At 39.4% G+C, this 16456-nt stretch overlaps 1 protein-coding gene across 1 annotated transcript in view; it reads left to right on the top strand.

Annotated features, from left to right (window-relative positions):
• edil3a (EGF-like repeats and discoidin I-like domains 3a) overlaps positions 1-16456 on the top strand; it is a 109338-nt gene that overhangs the window by 76994 nt on the left and 15888 nt on the right. The window contains exons 6-8 of the mRNA XM_083979727.1: positions 1926-2081; positions 3151-3295; positions 3421-3605. Of these exons, the coding sequence (XP_083835853.1) occupies positions 1926-2081; positions 3151-3295; positions 3421-3605 (486 nt within the window). The remainder of the gene's footprint in view (positions 1-1925; positions 2082-3150; positions 3296-3420; positions 3606-16456) is intronic.

Here is a 16456-nt window from a genome sequence, read left to right as displayed (position 1 = left end):
TATGGGACAGTGGTGACAGAAACAGAGTTCAAGGGGGACTTTGACACTGTCACGAGAACTGCCTGTGTTCCCACCACATTTGCCCAGGTTCCCACAGAGACAGACACCTGCTGGTCTTTGAGGGAGCATGGGGAAACCTCGAAACAGTGAAATAGTAAAACAGCATAGTAGTGATCATACAGTATGGTGCACAAATGGAACAGAGGTCATCTGAGGTCAAGGGGTGCCTTGACACAGACACGAGATCTGCACCTGCAAGCACCTGCACCTGCAATGTAATAAAATAATCTATAAAGTAACAAATTTGAATCAATTTGCGTTGGGAGGGTGGTGGTGGGGGGTCATGACATAGAGGTTCCTGAGCTGCCATTTCAGTGACTGACATCATGGCAGCAAGACTTGGTACAACAGGCCCTTTATCTGATCTTCCAAAAGGAGGAGGTTGATAGTGATTTGGTGGAGGATGTGCCAGAGCAGGAAGACAATGCCAAAGAAAACCATATTATGTATAAAGCAGGGAGAGTGCATTTTTTTTATAATAAGCATTTTATTATTTAATGTTATGTGTTCTAAGTGGTAAATGTTGAATTAATATTGATAATTATGATTTCTTATGATATAGCATTTAGCTTATAACATATAGCATGTAATGGTTGCAGTGGTTAAACATGGTCATATTATGAATTCCAACAGTTCCACAATGTTCATGCCATTTTAAAATTCAATGAAATATATTTAAATCATTGTGGCTTTTATGTGTTTATGTCTTATGTAGAACAGGATGTAATACTGTGTAATAGTAGAAGTTTTTCTCCAAAAACGAGTGTTGTAAAACTTAAAAAATGCACTCTCCCTGCTCTCTGAATTTTTTTTTAACACTTAATCATACATTAATGTATGTGTCATAGGCTATTTAAACATTCTAAATAGATCTGTAGTTTAAAATTCAATATAGACACTTACTATGAAGGAATTCTTGGTCCGGGTCAAAATTGACCCGAACCATACTGTGAAGGTATCAAATTTAAACAGTATGTAAGGGTTAAACCTGCATTAATCTTTATCAAAATAATTATAACAAATATATACATTTGGACACATGAAACTAATCATTGAGATCATCATGTCTTGTGCAATTTAATGACTTCAGGGAGAAATGCTGGCTCTTTATGGAGGGATCTTTAGGAAATCATTAGTGTCGACCAGACAATAATGCTGACCACTTAGTTTAAAGACATGAAATAAAAAGCAAGGATGCAATATTGGAGCTGTCTTTTAAAAAAAAAAAACTTTGTTAAAGACTCAATAATTCAGTCGTCAACCTATTAACTCTAAATGTATCATCATGAAGAGACTAAAACACATGTAAAGATAAGAAACATAAATGAAACATAGATATTTAAACCATCCCCCAATCTCAACCTTGTTAAACACACTTTTGCTAGATCAGGAGACAGAAATCTATGGAAAAGGTGCAAACTTGGTAAAATATGCTTTATCAAAGTGACCTGTGAAGCGCATGTCAAAGCAAACCTCAGACCAGTGTGTAACGCATCCATTGTGCCTAGATAATACTGATCGTGTGATGTGTGCACTAAGCAGGATCTATCGAAGCATTCATCACTTTCCTCTTTCTAAGCTCTCTTTTTTCCTCTTGGCTCTCTGAGCCACTTTACATTGGCACCATATTGACAGTCTGCACAGGGTTGACAGAATGGATCTGGAGCGTGAGGATTGATTAAATGTTCCATTTGATCACAGACTTTCTGAATAAGATGGATGGTCCTGACAGAAAAGATACAAGGGAGTGAATTGATTCCCATGACTTGCATACGCACACTGCGCACGTACACAGATGCACACATTTATAGTGTCTGAAAATGAAGCTGAAATTCTTGATTTTACCTTTTCTTTTTTTTCCACAGATAAACCTGCAGAGGAGAATGAGGGTCACAGGCCTAATTACCCAGGGTGCAAAGCGTATCGGTAGCCCGGAGTACGTCAAGTCTTACAAAGTAGCCTACAGTGATGACGGAAAAACATGGAGAACATACAAAGTCAAGGGCAAAGATGAGGATATGGTGAGACGCACACGTGGGCACGCAAACACAGACATGCACACCCATTGTCATCTCTCCCACTCCTTCCCTTTAGCTTCTCACTCTGCAACACACAGACGCACACTCGTCCACATGAACACACTGTGACTAGAGACTATGCACTCAGTCAAGGGCAGGGTGGAGGACGTGATGAGATGGCTTTTTAATTAGCTAGCACACACCGGGCCCATCTTGCTGCCCCTTACCCCCTCCACTTTTATGAGTTCTAGATTGAATTTTTATACTATTTGGGGATGAACAGCCACCAAATAGGCCACACAGCGTTCTATCATTCCTGACAGCAAACCACGGCTGTCCTCCATTTGGCTGAGCTCCGAATGACCCTGACTTCCAAACTTGTTCTCAAATTTATTACAGAGAACAATACGCCTGGACCTGAATATTCTATGATTTTGTTGTTGTTGCTTGTTTGTCTTGTGTTTAGCTTTCAGTCAAAATTTGGCTGCTTAAGAAAGCAAGACTGTGTTTGATTAAGTGAAAAAATGAGTTTTGAGCAGAGTGAGAAATATACCCATATAATGGGGCCTGTGGGTGTATTTGAAGTAGTTGTATTCCCTGATCCTTGACCTAATACAACCTGTTTTTTTATACTTTGACCTATTGCCACCCCTGACTGCTCCCGTTTCCTGTATTGAATGAACACACAGCTTAAAGCCTGTGTAGCTTTCTCTTCCTCTGCCCTTTTCTCTATGCCTACCTCACTTATCCAGAACATCAGTTACTCAAATCAAAGAGTTTCTGTCAGACTATCTCAGGTCATTTGGATAAAACACTCCAGAAGGTATGGCGATATAATTGGAGCACTAATTTAAAACACACCACTGTTCTTATGAATTACGGGCTCAAATGGTGCGAGAAATTGTCTGTTTTCCCCTGTAATTCTAGCTCATTGACCTTGAATGACAGCAATTTGTTGAGTGTGGAGTAGACACTAGAGACAGCGCCGGATAGACTGCCACATTACGGTAAAACTGATCTGCTTCGCCATCCTCCCCACCCCCATCTGCTGTTATTTTATCCCCTGCAACAGATTTTCAGAGGAAATGTCGATAACAACGCTCCATCAGCCAACTCCTTCACCCCTCCCATTGAAGCCCAGTACGTGCGCATCTACCCCCAAGTCTGCAGGAGGCACTGCACCTTACGCATGGAGCTGCTCGGCTGCGAGTTAACAGGTGAGTGAGCTGAACTCAATCCATCCAACTGTGTACACAAAGTCGGTAGGAGGTGACAACACTGAAAATAGACAGTTGTTTGTTAATACAGTTAGAGCAAATATGTTTGTATTTGTTGTTTTCAGGCTGTTCTGAACCACTGGGAATGAAGTCGGGCCATATCCAAGACTACCAGGTCATGGGCTCTAGCATCTTCAGGACGCTCAACATGGACATGTTCACTTGGGAGCCTGGGAAGGCCCGTTTGGACAAACAGGGCAAGGTCAATGCTTGGACAGCTGGACACAGTGATCAGTCACAGTGGCTACAGGTAAGATACTATCTGAGCTAAACCTGTTATCTGTTGTAGCTACCGTAGAGATAAGATCAATATATTTGCAGGGGGAAAAAAACAACAACAACAGCCACAGTTCTTCTTGCAGATACTGTAGCTGACTTTCATTCTGCTGAAGGATTAGCTCTTACCTCCCTGGCATAATAATTGATTGTGTGTATATGGTGATGGGTGCCTATGGATTCAATTATATTTCATAAAGAGACACTTCATTGATGGGTACACTGTCAGTTGTGAATGGAATTATATCTTAAAATCTGTCCTCTATTAGCCAGCTCTCAGTATCATTCCTCGAAACAGTCAGTAATAGGTAGTCATCTCTTATTTTTTTACATGCCAGTCTTTTTGAATCCAACACCCACGCTGCCTCTGTTGCAAGAGTTTAGCCTTGTTATCTTTGGCTGCAGCCCAGGCTTCCTATCTCTATAAAAACGGCCAATCCATTTGTTTTCATTACTGTAACTGATGGCTGAAAATGTATCCTGTAAGGGACAAGATATGCCTCTAAGTGAACATTTATAACTCAGTCTTTTTGCCTAACAACATGTGAGACTGATCAAAGCTGAGTTTGAGATACATATCAATCGGACACAACCGTGCCCAGCTTGGCCTCTTGTATGACCTCATATATTGGATTTTTTTCCCCTTTTTCTTTTAAGATAAAAGGCAATAAATTCTCTTTGCTTTTAGGGTGAGAAACCACGTCTTAAAGCAATAGAACTGATAACATTGAAGAAATTGTGATGTGGATCATCTTCTCAGGGAATTGAAGATCAGAGCGATTTCTTTGATTTCTTGGCCTTTCTCCTGCACTCTCACTCCGCACACACACCGCCTCCCTAGCAGTGACACAGTTAGCACTCTGTAGTCACACTGACTTGTCTGGCTGTTATTAGATTGGTGGGGTCTTGAGTCAGATATGTTTTTTATTACGCTGAAAGCTTTTTGCTGAGGGTGAGGGTATATGCAGCAGGGGCTGTGTGTCGGAGGAGACAGGTACTTAGCCCGGCCCCATCCAGGACAGGGAGCTCGGCTAAGCAAAATTGATTGCTGTGGGTAAAGGAAAACTTGTGGTCTCATATTACATGCTGTGCCGGCAGGAAAGGGGTGATGGTATACAGACGCAGTGAGAAAATCAATGGCTTCCACCGCCAAGGCCCATTTCTGCACACACAAGTATATCTAGTTTCTGAAAAGTATGCATTAAGAATAATATACTTTGGGGTGAAGTTTCAGATTTTTATTAATGGAGCTGTTGGAACTGACTGATTTTTCAAATTTAGTGATCGTCTCATATGCATGTGTTAAACTCCCACCAACCATCAGTGTCGTCTTTATGGTGGTTGCCATGGCAAATAATTGATTCTCAGTGACATTACTGAATAACTTTAAACCTTAAAGATTAATGGAATTAATCAGCCTTAATGACAAATTAAGTATTCCTATTAATCAAGACAACTGCTCTGCTGCGGAGGGGAAGCAGCAGGAAACTCTTAACCGACACCAAATATCAAACAGGGTTTCTTCTTGATATATGGGACTGGACAAGATTCTACTTGAATAGCAAACAGTGGAGTCATCAGTTGATCTACATCCTTTCTCTTTGGGCCTGTGTTGAGCAGTTTTGTCAAGTATGACTTCCCCTCTGTATATTTTGCACATTTATTTTGTCGTAGTCGTTGTTTTACATGTGCATTTTAGTTTGTGCTTTGACCTTTTAAATATTTTATTATCAGTAGTCTAATGTACAGTATGTTGGCTGACAAGAAATGAAATGTGGTGCAATAGCCCTAACTACCTCCATTAGGAGTAATGAGCTGCAAATTCTTAAGCAATGCAGAATCAACAACACACTTTAATAAGAAGCAAATACATCAATGCAAACATGCTGCAAATGAAAACAAAAAAAGATGTAAAAACAAAGAATATAGAAATGGAACGCAGACAGTTTTTACAGTGTTGGCTCTTTTTTCTTTACTCATACTGGTCAAAAGTCAAAGGTCTGATTGTAGGCCTAGCGCCTAGAGTCGAAACTCTGGCTTGTCCTCATGGTGTAGCCTAATACTTATTGCCACCCCTAGAGAACTGCAGCACTTCTGGTATTTTGCTTGGACATGCGCCATTTGTGTGTTTTTGTGTGTTTGCTGTCGATGTATTTGTTTTGACTTTGTGCAGTCGTTTTTATTTATTCATTTATTTATTTTTCATTTGCAGCACCCTTCTGTTGTAATTGTTTTTATTTTCAGATGTGTCTTTCAGTCTGCATCGTTTGGGAATTTGCTGCTCATTTCTCCAAATGAATGCTGTTTGCCTATGTCAGCCACCATGCTCGAGAAATGTTAAACCGAGAGACACAATATGCTGACTATTAAGTATTTTTTAAATCACTGATTAGCACATTATTCTACTGAGTAATCATGTCCACAAAAGCAACAGACGGATCAAATAATTAATTCTTTGAATGCAATCATTGAATAATATGTTGAGATCAGCAGACCAAATACTACAGAACTGAACATTTCTACCGACAAATCACTGTTAACTGCAAACGCACCAAGAACTGGACTTGTTTCTTGGGTGTCCAAGCCTGGTTTTTCTAGCCTGGCTGAAGATAAAGTTACACAGAGGGAGACTGAACCAGAATCTTTCAAGATGTTTTCAAGAGAGGAGCTGAGGCTGTCAGACCGAGCTGCCAAAAGTTCCAGCTGGCATAAGCTGATTAGTTAATTGTGCACATTATCATGTCAGCCTAGCAAAAAGAAATTGCCAGAAAGACAGTAGCTACTTTTTCTATTTCACAGTGTCCCTGTTAATGAAACATTTTATATATATATATATATATATTTTTTTTTTGGTGGATTATGGTTAACATCAGACAAAGGCAAAAACAAGCATGTAATTTAGTGTGTATGTCTCATCATCTCAAATCTCTTAATTCTGTTCAGAGTGTAAGTGGATTCCAGTGGTATCCCCAAGGACAGAGAGTGAGGAACAGGAAAACCTGAAATAAGTTCTGTGTTGTCTGCTGAATTGCAAACACTGTAGTCAGACATCTGGACTCACTCATCCTTTCATTTCGCTGTGCTTTGAGGTACAGCTAACAACAACCATTTGGGCTCGGCTGATACACTGACACATATTTTCGAGAATGAAATGTCAAATTTATTTAGATTTATGCTGCATAAGTTTGATAGTGTTCCACTAAGTCTCATTAGGGGGGTAAATGGCTTTGTGCACAGTGACTCCAAAGAGCAATTCAGCCTGAAAACCTTTCTGAAAGTAGAGTGGCACTCAGTAGAGTATATTCCTTTGCTAACGCCAAGCAATCCTACACATGTCATGTACTGTATGTCAGATCCACATTGTTATCTGGATCTGTACCAAACTGTTCAGAGTCACAGACCTCGATGCCGTGAATGAGTGAGATATTTTCAACATAGATACATTAGGCCTGCAAAACTGACTTGAATTTGTTTTGTATTTTATAACATTTATCATTTTCCAAATGCACATCTTTCACTTCAATTTCTGATACGTTGTGAAGAGGAGATTTCTCATAAACAGTACATGTGTGTAACAGTTACACAACCACACAGTTACACAGTCATGTATAACACACTTATGCATTCAACACTGTCACACTTGCAATACAGTGACATATAAAAAGATCAGTTTGACAGTAAGCTGTTAGCAGGACATCGGCGAACAACAAATGTCAGATATTCAAGGTTGCACATGTCTCACATGGTATTTACCAGAGGAAAACTGTGCAAGTTTCTTATCCCCACATTTTTCCTCTTAGATCAGGTAATTTTCCCTATCTGTAACACAGCATTTAGGCATCACTGTATAACTGCACTGCCATACACTGTTTCCTTTATTTCCCTTGTTTGAAGGGGGAGTTGCTAGTTGAGTCTTGTATGACCAAGAACCCTTGCCAGGTCTTTGCAAACACAACCAGTTTTATTGTTTAGGCATAAACACAGTAACATGTGTGCAGTGTAATGTGGTCCAGTATTCCAATTCTCATTATGTTTGCCATGTACAAGTGTACAAGTGTACAGTAAGTAATGATGAGACGTTTTTTTTGTTTTTGTTTTTTCAATACCATGCCATAGCGGTGTATGGTGTGTAGATATTTATCATCCACCACTACATTTGGTTTCCAATTTGTTAAATTAATTTGTGGCCTGAAAAGGTTACAAGCTATGAAAGTAATTCCACTCTGGCAGTTCATTTGTTATCCCCTGTCTCCAAGGTTTCACACACAATTATCTCCTTTAAATGATAAATATGTGTTGTTTCTGAGTATGGCACCTTGATAATCACCTCTGCCTCATACGATTCAGAGTGAACTACAAAAAAAACGGTGTGAAAACTTTGAAAGAATTACAGTAGCCCTTGTGCAAGTCACATGTTGGTGTTAAAATGCAATTTGGCTCAAAGTCATTAACACACATCAGTGCACAATCTGACTTAGGTGCTAATGCAGCTGCAACATGACATCCTTTTTGCAGACACGTCATTTCTATGCCTGAGCAGGTAATGTACAGTAAGTAAGTAAAGTGGTCACGGATAAGTAGACCAAACGCCTCCATGTTGTATTTTACATGCAAGTCTACCTGAAACACTAAGATACAAATTCAGGGTCTGTGGTTACTATGTTTAAATGAGAAATGTAATGTCACCAAACATTCTAAAGATATTAGAACATCTAAATATATAATTTTTTGTATTATTTGTATTCTTGTATTATTGAAGGCAGTGCAGTGAAATGACAGAATCCCAGGAAGTTTAGTAAATGTATGTAGACTAACAAATGCAGAACAGAGCACACATAACAATCAACAAATGACTACTGCCAGAGTAGAAGTTTGCATAGGCAGATGCTGATGAGTAAGTTGTTGCAGCCTAGCAGGTACTGAATGCATGTCGGAGAACAGAGGGTCTCTCTGCTGGAACATGCAGGACCAAGCAGAAACCACAGTGGGAGAGTATGTGGAGGGACATAAGTAATGTGACCTATCACAGTCAGCGCTGTTACAACACTAGCAGAGCACTCGACAGGCTCCTGTCAGTGTTACTCTGGCACCAGTTAACCTGCAAATGTCTCTTGATTGCCAATATCATGGTTTATTTCCACTGGTGACAGTTGTTTAGTTCAACATGCAAAGTAATGGAGTCTCTGATTGTTGAGGAAATGGTCCTTCCCTCATAATGAATGACTACCATGATGGAGTCGGGGTGGATCAATGTAGGTTCTCTGATGAAACTTTGCCTGAGCTCCCCCTCACACAAACACACTGCTACCCCATAGACTCAAAGAAATAATTTGAGCCGGGTGTAAAAGCAATATATGGCGCTGCCACGTAAAAGTGTAGCTTTTGCTGGTAGAAGTTAGCAATCATCAGAAAACTGTATGACAGAACTAGGCTGCGGCCATTTTTATTTCTGACATCGGCGAAATCCATTTGTCCTAGGCATGGCTGGAGCCCAGCAAGGAGGTGGTCAAAACACTGAATTCATACTTTCCTGGTTTTGACAAATCACATGTTGAGCTTGGGTGTGATGGGGACCTGCAGAAAATGGCATCCAGACACACTGAGCCAAAGCATTAGAAAATGTCATGAATCACACTCACATTCTTGAATACAGCAAGTGCATGAGAGATCCTGTTGTAGTAGATGGCAACACTGTGTGGTTTATATATCACACTCTGTTTATTCCTTTCATGAATGAACATAGGATGATAGAAATGTTGCAGAAAATGGCTTCATTGTTACTGTTACTGTTTATTACCAAATGATACAGTCTGTACATGGAGGAATAGTACCTGGTCTGTCATGGGAAAAAGTATTTTGAAGACGTGGGATTTCAAAAGGTGATGGAGAAATGTGAAGATACTATCTCATATTAGATAGATTTAGCTCAGTAACACTGGCTTTAGCCAACTGAGAATCCCAAAGAGGGAGGTCTAACAGTCCCTAAAGATTGTTCATCTATCGCACTGGTTTCCACTTGATATACTGTACCATAGCAGATTGTCTACAGGCTGAATGTCAGTGTACTATGGTATGGTATAGACTTGTCATGTTCAGGCACAGTAAAGCAACTCAACAGACAGATGCTATCCGATGCTCAGACAAGGATGATCAACTTATAGCTGCATTAGGTCACCTTCTACTCCTTACCTTGTCCTTGTTCTGTGACTGATGAAGCCTTTTCTTTCTCATGTTACTCACAGCAAATTACAGTATCAGTGGTCGATGTCCATTTACTGACTGAAGTAGATTAGTGTCTGCTGCCTGGCCCTGTACATGTACATTAAACATGTATGTGTTTCAAACAACATTGTAAATATAGAGGCAAGTAATAGTTCTGTTTTTAAAGCCATCAAATTAACTCAGATCGATAAGATTAACAGGACCTCTGTGCACACAGATAAAGATAATGTAGCATAACCAGAACAGAACACGTAATGACCAGTAATGAACTTAACAGCAGGAGGTGAATCTGTGGACATCAGTGATTCCCTCTGATGAGAAGAGGCACAGGAAGATAGGGAGGCAGAACCAGAAGTCAGGACAGCTGACATCAGTGAAATGGTTTTTGCAGAGAGCAAATCTTAAATGAAATCAAATTTGCAAAGAGCAATGTTAATGGATTTCTTGTTGTAGCTCTTACTGTGCTTAAAATTCTCAAGATTTACAACAATAATAAGTTTAAATATAAAAACTACATTTTTTTACAAGAAAGCTCACAACCATTATGTCTTTCCTTATTTAACAATACATGTACATAATGATTTATTCTTTCATTTAAATGTATAAAACATTAATCCAAACTATTAAATGCACTTCAGATATAACAGTTAATTAGACTATATTTATGTGTGTGTGTGTGTGTGTGTGTGTGTGTGTGTGTGTGTGTGTGTGTGTGTGTGTGTGTGTGTGTGTGTGTGTGTGTGTGTGTGTGTGTGTGTGTGTGTGTGTGTGTGTGTGTGTGTGTGTGTGTGTGTGTGTGTGTGAGGTTTGATGTGGAAAATATTGCCAATGCGAAATCTATGTTGTCATAGAAATGATAATTCACGGCTCAAACAGCTAATCAGTTTCAGTATCAGTCATACTTTTCATCATCTCCATTTCTGCACTTTAGTTTAATTGTATTAAAAAGTATTCATCACCCTTTAAGCATTTAATATTGTGGTAATTAATAATTACAAAAAGTGTAATTCTTTAGTGGTGTAATCCAAATAAAATAAATGAATATGCCCCAGCCTCGTGCCACTGGATACTAAAGCCTCTGTGCATGTTGACACTTCACATATTTTATTGTCCCATGTGGAGCAAAGGCTAGGAGGAAGAGTGAGCAGACGTAATGCAAGATTGATTCCCGTTCATTGCCCGTGAGCATGCGTTTCTTGTAATCAAAGCGGGTGTTATCATTACAGCAAATTTTCCTAGCACAGCTTCCTAATCAAATTGCTACCTCAAATACAGCGCCGCTGACAGCAAACTCTATTTCTTTTAATCAATAGAATTAGCAGGGTGTTTGTTTCATCCATCCACAGAGAAGAATGGCTTTAATTTGTCCCATTGAAACTATCATCTCTTCTTGAGTGTTTATGCTGCCAAGATGAAGCGTGTCCTTTCTAAAAACAGAAAAGCTGCCTCGGAGAGTGTAGAGGCATTGTTGCATGAAAGGATTTAAGAGGGATTTTGATCATCTGGAATAGCAATGATCATGTCTTTATTTCAAGAACAAGAGACTACTACTTTGTTGAAAGTGCTTGCATGGGAAAATGGACAGTAAGACTTTATAGGGAACTTTCAAGGGTGAGTTGTCTTCTGCGTCCTTCAAGCTTGATCCTCTGCCCAATGGGAAACACAGTCCTTAAAACCAGACATTGCACAGAGGATATCATCTTAAATCCAACATTTATATTACTGTCCCGCCATGTTGATCTGGTGCTAATTGTCCCTGCAGATCTGACTATTCAAAGCTGTAGTCACACTAAACACATGCTTTATTCTACCGGCTGCTCTGTGTTTTATCATTATTTGTTCTACTACTCTACACACAAAGCTGAATCAATAGGAACAGCACCTGCAGCCAAGTATTCTTGCTGAACTAATTAAAGAAACAGAACGTTAGAGGGACAACGTCTCCAGGTGGTTTCTGTTGCAATCAGTGAGAAGCACACAACCATTTAGCCACAGCTGTGATACTGGAAAAAGTATGAAATGTATGAAACACTGGTTTGAGCATACCTTCTAATCTATGCTGCACCTACATGTCCGTGCATGTAAACTTTGTTTCACTTCAACCTTCACAGTTAAAATGATGCTGTTTGGAAACCAACACAATGCAGGCAGGATTAAGTTGGATTTCCCATTAAGCCATCAATTTGTCAGTGTAAATAAAAAAAAAACCAATTAAGATTTATGTAGTTTAAAGTTGAATTCCCGCCTCCCTGTGTCATGCAAGAAGGGTGTTGTATTTTTCTGGTACTACTCAGTACAATTGTATTTGTATAATGCCAAATTATAACATACATTATCTATACTTAACAGAGAAAGGCAAATCCCAAACATTTGCACACTTACTAAGCACTTGGTGAGAGTGGAGAGGAAAAACAGGTATAAACCTCCAAAAGAGCCAGACTAGTAGTTGGCAGCTATGAGAGGAGGGAGGAGAAACATGCTGAAGATGAGAGAGATAGGTTTACCCATGGTTTGATGTTACATACGAATTATAAATGTATCAATGATAGCAGCACTGTAATGTTAATTATAACAGTTGTGTCAGACCTGGACTGTGTATCTGGAGTCACAGATATCTGCACAATGGGGACACAGAGAAGGAGAGAGGGAGAGACAGAGCACACAACTACAAAAGATAAGTCTGAACCCACACTACAGCAGCTATGGCATCATCAACTGATACAAAAGTTGTAAGCTATGATAAGAGATGTAACAATTTCTGAAACTGTCACAGCCAGCACTTGTTTTTGCAAGTTTGCCCATGTACAATGCCATGTTAAATATACATGATAGTGTGACTTAAGTTTTTAGGAGACAGAGGATCGTGTTAAGCCAGACTGCTGTGGGTGGTTAACGAGTCCTCTACAGAGAAGCTTATCAGATGGTGCCAGTCTGATACCAGATATCTAAATGTTCGCTACCCAGTTAGACTCTCATCATCTTGTGAAATGTATTCTAATTTAAACAGACATGAATTCAGCCCATTGCCTCAAAACTCCTGCCCACAGCTATTGCTAATTCAATCATCTTGAGAACATTATCCAAGAATTCAAGAAGAATTTTAGAGAGAATCCACACTAATTTGAAAACATGCCTGATGTAAATTTCATTAAGGCATTATCGTCAGAGCCTCATTTTAACCCTGTCCAATATGGCTCTTTCTTTGCTCTATTTTATTCAATTTCCCTGAAGCTAGTATGCTGATTCAATTAGCTTCCAAATGAAGTTACGGAGGGGATGGTAAATCCATCTGCTTCCCTGATTCAGTTGGGTGGTTTTTAGGGTTCCCTCTCCAACTATATCCTTAAATGTATAGGTTTGCTTGGAACCTGTGTAATGATACTCTTTTGTTTTCATTATCCAAGGAAGCCATCTTATCCTTCAACACCATGTCCCGATTTTCATCTCCCTCTCCCTCTCCCTCTCTCCACCTCTGTTTCTCTCTCTCTCTTGCTCTCAGCTAACGCAGGATGCATTTATCTGTTTTATCTTGGGATGATTGATTCATGAGTCTGCAGCACTGCTAGCTGTAATCGTGGGATCTGCAGGAATTGTCAGAAGTGAAGGCGCCAGAGCTTAAATCAGTGCAGCAGAGATTGGGTCCAGTGTTGTGCATGTATATCTCGTGTTTTCAGGGTGTCTCTAAGCCATCTCTTGACACAGGACATCCCCTACCCACTTGTATATGCTTTTGTCAGATATCTTTATGTTTTGCACTCATGAGAATATGGACTGCACTTAAGCAGCAGTGCTGCATACGACATAATCATGATTAATTCTTAATTGTCCAAGGTATTAATTCAGATTCAGAGTGTTGATCTCTTGCCTTTTTTATTGCGTGTGAAGCACACCGTGTTTTTTGTGCAGTGTGTGTGTATGTGCGCACATGTGTGAAAATTTGATATGAATATTTTATATACCATGTGAGAAGGAGGAGAGGGGAGAGAGGAGTGAGGTATGATGAGCTCTGTAGTGTAGCAGCTAATGTCATAAAACATTTTATTTTTAACTCACCTATTTTGTAGGACCTTTAAAAAAAGACCTGTATCATCATTGTTGGAATAGGAACACCAGACTTTAGATCATTAAAGTGTTTCACATTTCCACACCTGCTTAATATTCTGAGAGAGGGCTGTTGTTTTTTTTCCTCCAGCATGAATTACAGATTTGACTCCAGACAAGATCACACAGAGAGACAGACTACTTTAGATTTTATCAGTGTCCATCACATGTCTACTCACAGTGAACATTAAACAGAGTGTGAAATTCCCCTAGTCCCTTACTAGCGCAGTGTCAAGGCCATTTTTACGCATATGCATCTGAATCCTTCACTTCACTCATACTGACACGGTATGCAACTCACTGGTTGTACAGATGCTGTTCTCCGTGCTGTAATAGCTTTAAATGATCCAGACCACCATGGTTGATTACTTTGCTGTTCCTTTTGCCATGGCCAATTCCCTTCCTCGGTTCCTGCAACCACTTAGACATAACTTGACATGCTGAAGTGAGTTTCCATCTGTTTTATGTCTGCGTGCTCTGAGTGTCCTACCAGAATAGAATTTCAGGTCCTAATGTTTGTGCTTCAAGACACTGGGTTTGATTAGTGGCTGCCTTTGTGTCGGTGGAAAAAATAGGAATTAAATAATACTTTAATGTGCACTTTCTATTTAAAAGCACTTAAGCTATGCTGTTTAATTATGAATGGGATAAAAAGCTGACCATGCAGGTGTTTGTGGACACTGTAATAAGCAGGGGAGAGGTCACTTTTCAATCCAGGCTGTATTACAGTACTAGTTGCACACAACAGCCTCACCAGTTTGCTTCCCATGCTTCCTCTACCATTTCACAAAGATTATCATAGGTTATGCTTACGTCAGCATATTAATCTTTAGCAGGAACAAAGATGACTATGTTTACCACCTTGATGTAGCATGTAATCAAGATTAAACACAATCTACACTTGAGGCTGATGGTAATGGGTAATGTCATTAGTTTTGAAGGTAGTTGTTCAAAAACCTAAACATCTTTACCTGATTCTATAATGATCCATTAAAGTTCTCAAAAAAAAAAAAAGATGACACCCTCACACCCTCTGAGGACAATGAATATTCACCGATCCATTCAGGAGACACTGAGATATAGTATTTCACTAAATAAATAAAAAATGTGGCATGCTGTTGGAGGTAAATAAGAAGTTAATCGTTCATCAAATTGCAGTCATCAATTGCAAATTTCCCCATTGTTGTACTAATAAAGGAATATCTTATCTTATCTTATCTTAGATTCTATACAATGAGTCCGCTGAGCACCACAAATAGCTGCTCTATATAACATGGCCATGACTGTGGACATGTAGGAATTACTCCACTATTCCCACAGCCATGCTGCTAGCTTGGCTTAAATAGTTTGAACTATGAGCATACAGTTCTTGAAAGGTATTTTTCTGGTCTTTGTTATACTTTTCTCAACAGGTATACTGTGAATATGGAAAATGTGTAGACATATTAAGAGAGAATTAGCAAGACATTAATTTCAGTTAAATGCACATTGCTTAATGAAAGTGTGCTGGCATGAAGACTAGAGTGCATAAGAGAGCGGAGTAATGCACGGCAATATTCATACCATGTGAAACTGTTCACATATTTGTGTGCCTGCCATCATTTTGCAATTCACTATCAGTCACTGCACAGTGCTTTTCTCTTGTTTATGTCCTCAGCATTTTGGCTGTAAGATGTGCCTCGTCCAGCCAACCAGCTGACTCCTGTAATGCGCTGCCAAAAGTCATCTTTCTGTGTAACAAAGACGTGTATCCTCATGTCAGGACAGCTCATTCCACACTGAGATGTTTCCTTCAGCAGAGTGTTTGACTCACATCCCACATTTAGCGGTTTCAAAAATGCTGTGAACGAGCCAAATTTCAAACTAAAAGGAAAATGTTTAAGTTGATGCTGGAGAGGTCACATGAACAGTAACACAGTATGATGCTTTCTCTCCACGACATTAGCATCAAGGATAGTGGAACCACTATACTTTCCGTAACGCTCCCAGGCAACTGACACACACTTTCCTTGCACTGTGGGCGTACTCAGTGGACATTTAGACCCTCTGACACTGGAAACAAAAGTATCAGAAATGAGATTGTGTGTTTGCCACATGAGAGCCACATAGAAATTGAAAGGAATAATATCAAAGGTGGGACTATGTGCAACTGTATGGGGTCAGTTAAGAAACAGAATGACAAGAAGGTTGATTGTGCATGTGTGTTTCTGTGTATCCCTGAGACAGAGGAAGATGGTTCAAATTGGTCGGATCCCATCCTCAACTGTACATCCATAAACAGCGTGTTTAGTCTGTGGATAATAAGATGATCTATTTTGTGAGTGGCAATGAGTTTTAGTCAAGCTATTATTTAAACCTAAAATTAAACTATACATTTCTAAACAGATCTACAGACTATCTCCCTTCTCCATATAATTAATTTGAAACTGAGGCAAATAAAATATATGATGTCAAATCATGTATTTCTGTGTGTGCTGTAAAAATTTTGAGATGTGGTATTAG

Source organism: Trachurus trachurus (assembly GCF_905171665.1).
Source record: "Trachurus trachurus genome assembly, chromosome: 9".
Classification (NCBI taxonomy): Eukaryota; Metazoa; Chordata; class Actinopteri; order Carangiformes; family Carangidae; genus Trachurus; species Trachurus trachurus.
This window is presented reverse-complemented; position numbering and strand designations above follow the sequence as displayed.